Below are 14,170 nucleotides of genomic sequence, written 5' to 3'. Positions count from 1 at the left end.
TGCTTCCAGACTTCAAGGTTACCTTCAGGATTCTATGATGTCTTTTTCTTCTTTGCAATACTTCTGGGGACTCAGTTTGCTTCTCCAATCTTTGTTCTCATTGCTGTACTTTACTCCTTCTCTAGAATTTTTTTTTTTGTATTTTGGCTAAGCTGATCACAAATAAGTTCTTGCTAGAAGTCTCACAACTTTTGCACACAAAAACAAGATGCAAAGGGCCAAGTTTTCTCCAGTGGAGATTTTGTTGATTGGTTTGTTTTTAGTTTATGGATTATTTAGTTTATATATTATGTATCCAAGGATATAGACAAGATAACAGACACTAGAGTTGTTTTAAATCCATCATAGTTTTAAACAACTATGAACACAGTTGGAATTCTCTTCTGACAATAATCATTTGTACAGAACACCAGGCACAATGTTGGTCTTTCACTCATACTCACACGTTTATATACATACATCCATGATGACAAAACAAGCCCCCAACATTGGTTTCACCAAGGAAAATGCTGATGCTTAAGTGAAAAGATTTACTAAATGGTAGGGGGGGGAGTGGGAGGATGGGAAGGGATGGGAAGGGGAAACAAAGGAGGAGGCAACAATGCTTGATAAGAAATGTACTCATTATCTTGCCCATGTAATTGTAACCCCTCTGTACAGTATTTTCACAATAAAAAAATAAAAATAAAAGATTTACTAAATGTTATAGTCAGCATCAGAACCACATTTATCAACTTGTCTCCAAAACTCTGCCAAGACGGCTTTTTCTGTTTCTGTAGACAGAACTTAACAAACTCCTTTAAACCCTGGCCCTTTTGTGTTGTTCATTGTGACGCTACATTTCTGTGTAGCTTTCATTGTACTAGTGTCAGCTAAATGTCCTTTATGTGTGCTTTTCTCTTATTGGTTTTATTTGTGCTTGCCCACACAAACACCACCTTTTTGGAACCCCATAAACAGTTGTACTTTCTCATGACTAGACTTGTTCTAGGAGTCTAGAAGTGCTTAACGAATATCTGGTGAATGAATGAATGAAGAGATGAAATGGGTGAGTATGTGAATGAACGAGATTTCTAATAGCTCATTCTTGCAGCTGCCACTTGCACTCTTCAGAAACAATATCAATCCTGTAGTGGAAGGAGCGTGGATTCAGCTTCAACAATTAACAAGTATTGCAGGAATGAACCTTTCGCTTAACTTCGTTCAGCTTCAGATTGCTTATTTGTAAAAAAAAAAAAAATTAATAATATTTTGCTCCAGCCTATAGAAAGTCGCATGAGACAATGGTACAATGACTGTGACACACATTGAATATTCATAACATTACTTCCCCTCTTCTTAAGACAAATATGGCAGTTTGAATTTCCTTCTTGTTTTCCTGTCTTGGGCTACTGGTCCTTTGTTAGGTAAGTGCACTGGTATGCTATCTAGCATTGGGAGATGGGTAAACTGAATATTCAACTTGCATCAAACGTCTTTCATTACAATCCAGGTGTCACCACTTCCTAACTATAGAATTTGGACTAAGTTCCTTGGCATCAATTTACCTCAGTCTTCTCATTTGCAGAACAGTCAAAATAATAGTCCCTTTCTAGCCGGGCGCTGGTGGTTCACGCCTGTAATCCTAGCTACTCAGGAGGCTGAGATCTGAGGATCGCGGTTCAAAGCCAGCCCGGGCAGGAGAGACTGTGAGACTCCTATCTCCAATAAACCACCAGAAAACTGGAAGTGGCGCTGTAGCTCAAGTGGTAGAGCGCTAGCCTTGAGCTGAAGAGCTGAGGGACAGCGCCCAGGCCCAGAGTTCAAGCCCCACGACCGACAAAAAAAAAAAAAAAAAAAATTAAAAAAAAAAATAATAGTCCCTTTCTATGGAGTGAATGTGTGGAAATACATACTGTCTTCTGAATCTCATAGAACATATCCAGCCCAGTGAAAGACACTCAAGAATGTTGGTTTTTCTTTTTCTTTTTTTTTTTTTTTTACTGTTACCCATATACAACACAACTGCCATGATTTCAGCAATGTGCATAAAATAGCCCTCAACATTCCACTTTTTTAATGTTTTTATTAACTTTAAGTAGTTCTACAAAGGAGTTGCTATCCACTGAAGCAGTTTATGAATACAGTGCATCTTGATCAGTGTCACCACTTCCAACATTCTCACCCCTTCTCCACCCAATGCTTCCCTGACTTATCTTCATTTTAGGTTTTATATTGAATTTTTGCCATTTAACAAAGCAGTTTATGTGTACAATGCATCTTGATCGGTGTCATCCCTTCAACGTCTTCACCCTCCTTCCTTTATATTTCTCAATCTATGGCATAGATAATGAATTCCTGCCTACATTTCCCCCATTTCCCCCTTCATTCTTCTATTCTTCTCCCATCAGTCCCCACCTTACCCCACTTTCAGGAGCCCTTTTCTTGGTACTTATTTTATAATTCTACCATGAGCTCTGCCTCCCTGATTGTTACTGGCCTCCAATTCCTCCTGAGATGTTTACCAGTGGCTATCATAGAGCCGTTTGTCTCTCTTTCTGAGTTGTATGGGCTTTTTGTCACTGAATATTGCCCCCCAAGACCTTACAACACATGCAAGTCGAACTATGTCAATTTCAGGGAAGGCTCTTTCCTTTTAGAGATATATGTCTCAAAATCAAGTGGCCATAGATCGCTGAGTAGTATGTGAGAGGGTGTGTGTGAAAAGATACTACTTCTGCTATATAAAAGTGATATATACATACATATATAATTTTTTGCTGTTGCTGTAAGCTGTCCTTTCTCATTTCTAGCAGTGCATTTGTGAATAGCACCTCTACTCTGCTGAGTCAATATTTCTAATCTTCTGTTGTTTTTTTTTTCAAGCAGAAAAGCCCAGCTTGTTTGAATTGTGTCTATAGTAATTGTCATGAGGTCCTGACAGAGCGCCTCTGGGGATATCCCATGAGAGAAAGCAGTGAACACCATGGTGTGAGCATCATGACATACAGGCTGGCTGATTAAAGGATTCTTTTTAGGTCACATTCTTTTCTTGGATGTAGTCCAGGAGTAAGGAGCTTTGCCAGGCATCTGAGTCTTGGAGAGATGTAAGATAATTATTCTAATATTGTTATGGAGGCATTCCATCCTTCTTTTGTTCATGGCACCAGAATGTTCTGGGCCTTATAGAGGGAGTAGACTTGTACATTGTTTGGGGAGGCTGTTTGAGGAGTTTGAGTTTGATCTCAAACTCCTAGGATTTAGGGAATGCTATAGGTTTAGAGAATTGGTGCAAGACAAATATTCAGTCTCCCAGGCTCTTTGGCCTCAGGAACCAAAAATAATTATGATGCAATGGCGATGCCATATCCGGAGTGGCATTATCCAGAGTAACTGCAGCATGCAGGTTGCCCTAAAAGTCTCTTTTTGTCTCACTATTTTGACTGAATTCCATCAACTGTCCTCTTCCAGTCCCCTCCAATCTTCTGAGTCGAGATCTCCAGCCCTGTCCAGTGTCAAAGTGACTAGCCACTAACATTCCAGTAAGTGCTCATATGCTTCAGGTCATCAATAGAAGTTCTGTTTTGTTGACCCCAAGAACCTTGGGAAATGCTCTCAGATCACAGCATCCTGAGTTGTTAGAATTACAGGCATGATCCTGTAAAGCATCCAGTTGAGCTTTACTTTTATATTTTATATACATAAGCAGCATTTGATTTCACAAGATAATTTTGCCATACATTGGATTATATTCAGTACATTTTTATTGTTTTATCATTAACACAATTATTCAGAGAAAGTGGCAAAAGTACCCTAATTTGGTATTTTCCATTTAGCTTTACTCCTTTAAGCATCTTATAATCTAGAAATGGTGTTTAAATTAATTTTGAGGCAGGCATTTATTTAAATTAAAGGAAAGATTTATAGAAATCTTTCTAAGAAATGATCACTTCATAATTACAGATGTTATTATGTCTTTGTTGAATAGGAAGTACATGTAAATTTAGGGGTAATAAAGTGATTCTAAGTAATATTCTACTTCTTCCTAAGTAATTTTCTACTTCTTCCTAAAACAAACTACTACAATTTGATTTTATTATTGGTGATCAAGTATGATAATTTCCTAGAAGAGTATACATATCCACAGGTAAATACTTTTTCAATGTAAACACAATGTATGTGTTCAATTATTTTGCTTTCTGATAAGTCTTAATAAAGATTTCAAGAAAAAGTTGGTCATTTTTTCCATGTTGTCAGAGCTATGGTTGGCTCTGCTCTCTTATAGGTGTTAAATACCAAGCTTACACACTCACACAAAGTATATGAGAATAGGTAAGGGAAGGTTATGGATACAGACTTAGAGCCATGATGCTTAGAAAGAGCTAGAGTTGAGACATGGAAAAACAAGAATTCTCCTTTCCCCAATCATGGTCCCATTTCCTATCCCCTCTCTGCCTTTTTGTCAGTCATGGAGCTTGAACTTAGGGGCCTGGGTGCTATCCCGAGCTCTTTTGCTCAAGGCTAACCCACTATTTTGAGCCACAGCACCACTTCCAGTTTTTGAGTGGTTAATTGGAAATAAGAGTCTCTTGGAGATAAGAGTCTCCTGGAGACTTTTCTACCAGAGCTGGCTTGGAACAGCAATCCTCATATCTCAGTCTTCTGAGTAGCCAGGATTATAGGCATGCGCCCCCAGCACCTGGCTCTGTTTCTCATTTTTCTTAACATATAATTCCATTACTATTTTTGCAATTGAAATAAATTTCTATATTACTACAGGCAATTCCTTGTTGGATTTAATTATTTGCCAGTGAAATATCTTAACTTATACAGAAATAGATCCATATGAAGATCCACATTTGGTACCTTTAATAATCTTATACATTTTTTCATAGTTACATTTCATAATAATATGTGTTTGGAATCCTTATTGCTATATTTAAAACATATTATTTTATAATAAAAAGCTATTCTATATTTATTTGGGGGGGGGAAATAAAGTCTCTTAAATATATAGGTTATTCTAAATAACGATGGAATGATTTTGCCATACTTATCAAGAAATGGCAGGAGTCAAGAATTTTAAAAACTGTTTTGAGTCTTTAGCCCACTTATTTATTGGGCAGTTGTTTCTTTGAGGATTTGTTATTGGGAGATTTAATTTTTTGAGTTCCAGGTATATTTTAGATATGAGACCCTTGTCGGTTGTATGGCTAGTGAAGATCTTTTCCCAATCCATGGGCTTCCTATTGATCTTGCTAGCTATATCCTTTGCCATGCAGAAGCTCTGCAATCTCATGCAATCCCATTTGTCAACCTTTCTTTAATTTGTTGTGTTTCTGGGTCTCTATTAAGAAAATTTCAGCCTGTGCTAAGGAGAGACCTAGGGTTTCTCCTGTTCCATCTTTTAATGTTTTCAGAGTGTCTGCTTTGACTCCAAGGTCTTTGATCCATTTGGAGTTGATTCTGGTGCAGGGTGATATATAAGGATCTAGCTTTAGTTTTCTACAAGTAGTTAACCAATTTTGCCAGCACCATTTACTGAAGAGGCTGTCTTTCTTCCATTCTATTTTTTTAGCTCCCTTATCAAAGATTAGATGGCTATAGGTTTGTAGGTTCATTTCTGGGTTTTCAATTCTATTCCATTGGTCTTGAGGTCTGTTCTTGTGCCAGTACCAAGCTGTTTTGATTACTATGGCTTTGTAGTAGAGTTTGAAATTTGGTATTGATGTTCCTCCAGCAGTGTTCTTTCTGTTAAGGATCATTTTTGCTATTCGGGGTTTTTTATTGTTCCATATCAATTTTTGGATTGCCTCTTCTATTTCCTTGAAGAATGAGGTTGGAATATTAATAGGTATTGCATTGAATTTATAGATAGCTTTGGGAAGTATTGTTGTTTTCATGATGTTGATCCTTCCAATCCAGGAGCATGGGAGGTTTTGCCACTTTCTAAGTTCTGTTTTGATTTCCTTTTTCAAGTTTTTAAAGTTTTCATCATAGAGGTCCTTCACTTCTTTGGTTAAGTGAATTCCTAGGTATTTTATTTTTTGTGGGGCTATTACAAATGGAGTTGCTTTCCTGATTTCAGCCGTGCTTTTCTCATTCTTGGCATACAGAAAAGCCATTGATTTTTGAGGGTTAATTTTATACCCTGCTACTTTGCCAATGTTTTGAATCAGCTCAAGTAATTTGGGAGTGGAGTCCATGGGATTCTTTAAATACAAAATCATGTCATCTGCAAAGAGGGAGAGTTTTACTTCATCTTCCCCTATTTGGATCCTGTGGAGGGGAAGGGCAAAAACAAATTATTTAAATAGGGATATAGGTGGACCCATTGCAACAATGAGATGTACAAGTCATTATGTCTAAAAATGAACTTTACAACTTTGGCACGGAGGGGGAGGGGGGCGTGAGGTGGGGGGAGAAGATGGGAAGGGAAAGGAAGGGTAAACAAAGGAGGAGGCAACAGTGCTTGATAAGAAATGTACTCATTACCTTGTTCATGTAATTGTAACCCCTCTGTACGGTATTTTCACAATAAAGATAGATAGATAGATAGATAGATAGATAGATAGATAGATAGATAGATAGATAGATAGATATTGCTTTGGAATCAATTCATTGGTGTTTCTCAACATCCCAAAGCAATCATAATTGGCTGCTTATTCTCTTTTATTGTTAATGAATAACAATTTTTTGCATGTAGTTTTCTAAATTTTGGCAATAGGATAATTTAAATTTGTAAAAGGAGATACAGAAAATACGTACGTTCAATTCTATAACAAATTCAAGCAAAAGGAATGTTGATAGGGTCATTATCTTAAGAACAAATAAAGCCTATTAAATACAAATATGAAGCTGAGTGCCAGTGGCTTACACTTGTAATCCTAGCTAGTTGGCAGGATGAGAGTGAGAAGATTAGAAGTTCAATGCCAGCACAGGTAGCAAAGTTCACAAAGCATCCTTTCTCACTGGTAACCTGGCACAGTGACACAGGCCTGTCATGCTATGGAAGATATGGAAGGTTGAGGTCAGAAGGATCAAAATTCCAGGCCATCCTGAGTAGAAAAGTCCATGAGATTCCATCCACCTCAGTGGAAGGAGCTGAGTATGATGGTCCACATTTACCATTCAGCTACAATATAGAGACTAAGGGGAGGTTTTAGGTCATTGGGAGATGTGTTCTCCAAGAGGATTTGCAGTCTCTTCCTCTTCCTGTCTTTCATATCCAACCATGAGATGAGCAGCTTTGCCCTGCCATGATCTGATGCCTCCTCAAAGGCCCAAAAGTAGCAGGGCCTACCCATCATTCATTGAATACTCCAAAACTGAATCAAAACTTTGTTCTTGATGTCTCAGTTATCTGTTATAGTAAGGGAAAAAAACATACTCATCTACAAAAGTATTAGTGAATTAAAAGTAAAATTTAGCTTGTACTTAAAAAGAGTCAATATTAACACATAATATAGCCAACAATGCCACCCAAGGAGGTTTTATACCTTGTATAAAAGGTTTTATACCTTGTATACTAGTGGCTTTGCCTACTAGTATAATTTTACAGAGAGATTCAATGCTTTTTATTAATGTAACCAAATTGATCTCATTGATGCAAGCTTGGTGTTCAGAAGTTGGCTTTTTGGTATTGGCTAGTTTGCGTATTCACGAATACAGCTTCTCAACAAACTTAGATACATCACTAAAGTCTCTGGAGCTACTTTTTCATATAAAGGAGAGGAAAATCACCAAGGAAAAACCTGCATCTCAGGGTTAAAACTCAAGGTAAGGTGCCATAAATGGAAGTGCATTATAAAAGGCAATTCTCCAAATAAGAGTCAGCTGATAGAAGAGGAGGGTTTTTAAGATGTATACTGAGATTTTTGGGGTGGGTGAAGTTAGCCATCAGAAACTGAAAATAAAACACTTAATTTAGAAATAGCAAATAATCAATACAGGTTTACTTCAAAATTTACTTTCTTTTTCTTTGTGTGGCATGTGTTACAAAGTGTTTAGAAGGTTGTAAGGGGGAGATGGATCAGAAAATACATTAAACAGATTTGGGAGGGGGTGGTTATAAAGTTAGAATTTCTGAGTCATGAAAACATCAGATAGCACTTTCAGAAAGGTGTCACTTTATTTAAAACTGAGCTGCCGTGAATTCTATCATGCTGCAGACACCTCTGAATCAACCATCTCTGTTGGCAAATTGTTGCGCTGACAAATTCTCATATCCACCGAAAATTTCCATTTTGTACACCAGTGAGTGGGCTCTGTTTGGTCCAGCTCATATCCTAAGCTTTGGGAAATTGGGGAAGTGGAGTCTTGGCTTCACTGGGCATGTATTATTCATTTCTCACATTGGCAAAGAAGATTCAAATATTTATCACCAAATCAGAGAACCACTGGGAGCATGAATAACAATATTATGTCTGATATCTTTCTCAAGTTCAAGAAACACAAACAGAATTATCACTGGCTTTACTCTCCAGGAGAGACAGAGTGAATGGTATAGTATGTTACTTTGGAATGTTTTAGTTTTTCTTTTATAACACAAGGAGGCTTTTTTTTTTTTAAAGAGACCCACTCCCAGTAGTACAAATACAGAAAAAAAATCAGAAGTTTTCTGGTCAGGATAGTTGATGATCAGTGAGTGTACCTAAAGGCAAATTCTGGGACAGAATCACTCACTCTTAATAAGCTCTTGTTGCTGATTTTTCCAGATTCACTATCATAACAAGCAGCAGGAACTAGACATGTAATACCACCAACAGCTAGGTGAAAAATCATAACCTTCACAGCAAGTAGATGAAGTACACCTGCATGCCATGGACTAGAACAAGCAAAGTACGTATCTATCATGCTAAGATATAGACATATAAAAGTGCTACACAGCAATGCCAGGTACTGGTGGCTCAGGCTTTTAATCCTAGCTACTCAGGAGGCTAAGATCTGAGTATCACAGAAGCCAGCTGGAGCAAGAGCGTCCATGAAACTGTTACCTCCTATTAACCACAAAAAGCTGAATGTGGAGCTGTGGCTCAAGTGGTAGGCCAGCCTCGAGCACAAAAATGTTTAGGGTCAGGGTCCAGGCCCACAGTTAAAGCCCCAGGACCAGCAAGGAAAAAAAGAAGGTATACTCAAGACCTACAGAGGTGTCCAAATACAGACATCAGACTGGCACATAAGAATTTCTGGGCCCAGACACTAGATGGAATGCAATTGAATGAAATACCTACTGCAGCTCAATACAGTGTCTTAGTATAAAGGAGATTCTTAGCATAGGAATATCACCAGATACTAATTGTTTTTCTTGTTTAATAAAATTAATTTTCATGGGAGGAGCATTACTTGTGTATCAAGAGAACATGGATTCCATGATCATAAGACTCTGTTTAGTTCAGTGAATAGAAAGATGCTCAGAGTCATTTTGTCTTTGCACAGCTCTGCTTCATCAAGGGCAGGAACCATTGTTTTATAATGATTCAAGCTTTCTTCATGGGCTATAACCTGTTCACCAGGTGTAGTAGAGAAATGAAAAGGAGAATGCTTGGTCCCAGGTGCATGTTTTTCTTATACTTTTATCTTCATATTTCAAGACGTTTAAAATGATCTAGCCTACTTCTGGAATGGAATGGATATATCCCTTTGGTCTGATAAGAAAACAACAAAAACAGGAAAAAAAGAAAACAACAAAAACAGAAGGAAAGAAGAAACTCAGAAGAGCATAGTCCTAGGTGATCTTGTCACCCCATTTCCTTATCCAGAAAGCAGACATGAAAAGCAGCCTTTCGTACCTGTGATCTGGGCTTGCCCAGTCGTTGTTCAGGCTCTTAAAGATGACGGCCAGGGCCAGATGTGAGCAATTAGCAAATGGAGTTGTCATGTTGCAAAGATTACTAGGACAGTGGCATTATCCCTAGGCCTGAGTGCCCTATTAATTAGTTATGACCTTGCACAGCTCATTTCATGTTTGGGGGCCTTGGTTTCCTCAAGTGCAAAATGTAATTGAACTTTCAATATTTAATAATTAGGAAAAAAGGTAAAAGGTTCGTCTTATACCATTCATGATCTCTCTTCTCTTTCCTTCTCTCTTTTTCTCTCTTTTCTCTATTTATCCAGTGATCGATCAATCAATCAATCATTCTGATTCCTCAAACTGAAGAATTCATAATTACATCTTATCACCATGGTATCTCCTCCCTTGTATGCCAAGAAATGAATCTCTATGCTTTGAGATGTTAGCAAGAGATGATGTGAACGAAGATTGTAGTGAGTATGTGTGTCTGTCTGTCTGTCTGTGTCTGTGTGTGTGTATATATATATGGGGGGGGTGTCAATGATCAGCTGTTATTGTGCAGAAACCTCTTAGATACTCCCAAAGCAAGGCTGTTCTACCTGTAGTGCGGCTGGTTGATAAAGCCTCTCTAAGCTCTCTGCCTCATAGACAGTGTGACAATCTCTCTCTTCTGCAGCCCTGGTCTGCAGATGCTAAACTTCAGCCTGTCTAGAACAGTTAATTAGGTTACTGAGCCTGCCAAGAATCCCAAAGTCATCCACATAAATGCAACACTGAGTTTTGAAGCAAAGGTCAGAAGACATGACTACTAATTCTATTTTCAAGAAATAAATCAATAAATAAGTGAGGGTAGGGGGTGGGGAGGAAAGACAGGTCCAGAACAATCTGGCAACTTCTTATCCATTTTCCATAGACAGTGTTGAGAGATCAGGCATAATGTAGTCCTGGCTCCTTGCCTCTGTAAGAGATACTATATCTTCATAAAGGCTGAGACTGTAACAGATGCTATAGATTCATAACCCTCTCCCATAGCTTTGGTGCTAAAGGACAGCATGAAACCTCTGGATACCATTCCTGCTGGAGAATGTTCCCACCAGTTAATGATGAGTCTGGACAGAGAAAGATAATTGCTATATTGAACTAATTGAACAAATAGCTGAGAATACTTTATGCTGGTTTATGGATGGCATCACATTATCACTGCAGGTCCTCAGTGGGGGGAGAGTGGAGAGGCAGCCTTGAAAACCTACAAACCCATTTTTCCCAAAAAGGTGACCTCAGCACTTGTGTGTGGTGTGCTGGGTGTGCTCACAACATAAACATCCCTGCATAGGACTTCACTGCCACCAGCAGGGCCCAGAGGAAGTGCAGGCCAGGAGGATGCCAGGTGCTGCTGGAGTAGAAAAGGAGCCTGAGGCTGAGAGGATAAAACTTGCAACTGAGAGCCTCATCTGCACCTTGCAGCCCTCTCCACAGTTTGTAGATGTTGTCCCTTCTCTCTAAAAACACAAAGGCTAGAAGCTCAGAAAGAGGGATTTGTAGGCCAGACTCCAAGAATCACACACACACGACAATCACACTTTTATTTGACAAGCTTCCCTTCCTCCCCCATTTATGCAGGATTTCAGCAAGTAGAGAGGAGCGGTCGTCCTGATACACCAGTTTTATTTATATCTGCATCCCAAGTCATCTGGGATGCACGTCCACCTAGAGCTCCCACCCAAGCTAGTGCAGTCTGGGGTTCCTTCGGCCCACTCTAGGGGAGCCAACCTCAATCTGTGCACCGACTTGGAAAAGCAATTTAAAGTTGTTGAGGGTTTTTTTTTTCTTCCTTAAATTAAAAAATAAAAATCTATGGCCCCAGGCCAACTCTGATTTCTGAAATTTCTATCCCAATCGGGACTACCTGCACTATGCCAGCCCCTTGCTTGCATCTCGGGGAGTGCTAAAGGAGAGGCACCCCCCAAGGGTGCCCACCCACCCACCCACCAGGCCCAAGAGCGCAGCCAGGCACGCTTGCTGCTCTGCGCACCGCCCAGGAGCCAGCAGGCAGTCAGAACAGCAGGGGATGCGTCTCCGACACAACAGGAAGGATCTCTGGGAGCCACAGGGCCCTCTGAGACTCTCCCCTCCCCACCCCCCCGCGCCTCTTCCCCGCAGAGATTCGATCCCCGAAAAGCTCCATCACCTCGCGGCGAGGGGGGCAAGGGGCACGTGAGCGTCGGGGCTTTGACTATAAAATCCCCTGTTTGGAGGAGTGTGGAGGAGCCCCCACTGCAAGACGCGGCGGCCACCTGAGCCAGGACAGGCTGGGCGACAGAGACGCCCCCCCCCAACCCCGCGATGGTTCGGAGATTGGTGACTTAAGTCGAACTTTGAGGCCGGATTCCCTGAGCGCAGACGCCCGCACGCGTGCATTGCAGGAGACGCTTAAGGGCTCGTTTGACCTTTCGGCGCGTCGGAGGGGGGCGGGCAGGTCTCTAGGGCTGATCGATTGTTTTTATATTTTATCCTCGGACAGGGAAGCGGCCCCGAGCACTGGGACTTTCCTCGGCAGATCCCGGGCGGCTCCTTGATCCACCTGCGCCCACTCCCACCCCACCTCCCCGGGTCCAAACCCCGGTTATTTGTGCCCTGCGCGGGAGGCGGGGTCCCTTCCCAACTCGGACATCTCCAAAAGTTTGATCCGCCGTCCTCAGCCGCTCAGTCCCCCTCCGCTGAGGCTCCGCTCAGTCCCCGCCGCCCGGAGGGACCCCCACCCCCCACCCCACCCCCGGAGGGCGCGGGCGGGGAGATGGCCGCAGGCTCGGCCACCGGAGCGGGCTCTTCCCGGCGCAAACGGGCGCCGCGCGCGTAGCCGCGCCGCCACGCTGACCTCCCCGCTCCCGCCGGGCTGCGGCGCGGATCCCCGGCGACGAGCGAAGGCGGCCGCCCACCGGGGCCGGAGGCGGCGGCGACAGGGACCCGAGGGGTTCGTATGGCCGCTCCCTGCGCGCGGGTGGTGCGCGCCACGGAGCTCGCCAGCAGCGCCGCGGGCTCGGAGCGGCTCTGAGCTCCGTCGCCTGCCGACGTCGTCCTAGCGGGTCCCGGGTCCCCTCCTCCCCACCGTCGCGGAGCCCAGACGCGGACAGGATCCCCGGGAGCAGCCGGAGACGGCGGTGGCGGTGGCGGCTGTTCCTCCCACGGGGCGATGTGGCCGGCCGGCGCGGGCACCAAGCTGCCCTGTCCCCGGGACTCCGCGCTCCGGCGGGCGGCTTTCTCGGGCAACCTCACGGCCCTGCCTTCTCACCTGGTGCCCGCCGGCCGCAGCGTCCGGGTCTTCATCAGTGCCAATCCTGAAGGTAAGCCCTTCGGTGTGGGGTTGTCCGTCCTTCGGTCTGTCCTTCTGTCGGTCCGCGCGGCGGCGGCCGCTGAAGTGTGGGGCTGGCCCGGCGCATCCCCGTGCCTGCTCGCGTCCCCTGCGCTCCCTTCCTGCTGCCCAAAGCTGTGCAGCCCGGGGCGCGTGGGAATTTACCCGAGATCACACTTGGCTTCTTCGCTGGTCGGCTCGCCCTCTGGATTCCAGGACACCCATTCTCTACCCCAGGTCAACAGGCGACGTTCGCGGGCTCCTGTTAGAGACACCCCATTCGGCCTCAACACCTCCCCTGCTCCCCCCTTTTCTTTTCCTTCTGCACTTTCTTCTCCCAGATTATCCCAGACGCAAATCCAAGTTCCTCTCTTGTCCGGGGTTCCTTTGCTGCTTATTCTGGCTGAGGGTTTTTTTTTTTGAGGGGGGGTGTTTTGTTTTGTTTTGTTTGGGGGGATGTCCTTGAAACTCGCCTCTTGCGGGATAGATTGTAACCTTTGCCTGAAGGGGTTGGAGTAGTCCATTGTAAGCTGAAGTCCTCGTGGGCGGCCAGGCGCTCTGGGGTCCTGGGACAGGCTGGCGCTCAGCCCAGCTCTGGCTCAGCCTGAGCTGATTGATCCCTTCTAGCACTAGGCCTACTCAGCGGTGGTTTCGCCCAAGGCCAAGCACCTGGTAGGCGCTCAATGAAAACTTGTTGATTTATTTGCAGTCACAAGTCACTGGGACCAAGTGCCAGGGTCAGATTTGTGATGACCATCCCCTTTCCGTTCTCAGCCCTTTATGTTATCATCCATTCCCTGGTGGTGACTGGGAAGAAACTGTCTTATTAAGAATGAAAAGAACTGCAGGAGTTCATCTTTCCTAGTGGTGTCGGGGGGAAAATATTTGAGCACAAGAAGGAGTGTATAGAGGACTCAAGATGTGAGAAATTTCATAATTAACTTTTTCAAAGAGGCTTTGGGTGTAATAAAAAAAAAAGATGAAAGAAAGTTAACATTCAAATCATTCCTTAGGATCCTGAATTAGAAACTCAGGCCCTGGTTGCTTGT

General features: G+C 42.9%; 1 protein-coding gene across 1 annotated transcript in view; it reads left to right on the top strand.

The window, feature by feature from the left end:
• The first annotated feature begins 12,879 nt into the window (after positions 1-12,879).
• The window catches only part of Nwd2 (NACHT and WD repeat domain containing 2), a 134,222-nt gene continuing 132,931 nt past the window's right edge, over positions 12,880-14,170 (top strand). The window contains exon 1 of the mRNA XM_070012481.1: positions 12,880-13,113. Coding sequence (XP_069868582.1) covers positions 12,963-13,113 — 151 coding nt within the window. The 5' untranslated portion in view covers positions 12,880-12,962. The remainder of the gene's footprint in view (positions 13,114-14,170) is intronic.

The sequence above is a fragment of the Dipodomys merriami genome, unplaced genomic scaffold (assembly GCF_024711535.1).
Source record: "Dipodomys merriami isolate MVZ:Mamm:240054 unplaced genomic scaffold, mDipMer1.0.p SCAF_9, whole genome shotgun sequence".
In the NCBI taxonomy this organism is placed as follows: domain Eukaryota; kingdom Metazoa; phylum Chordata; class Mammalia; order Rodentia; family Heteromyidae; genus Dipodomys; species Dipodomys merriami.
This window is presented reverse-complemented; position numbering and strand designations above follow the sequence as displayed.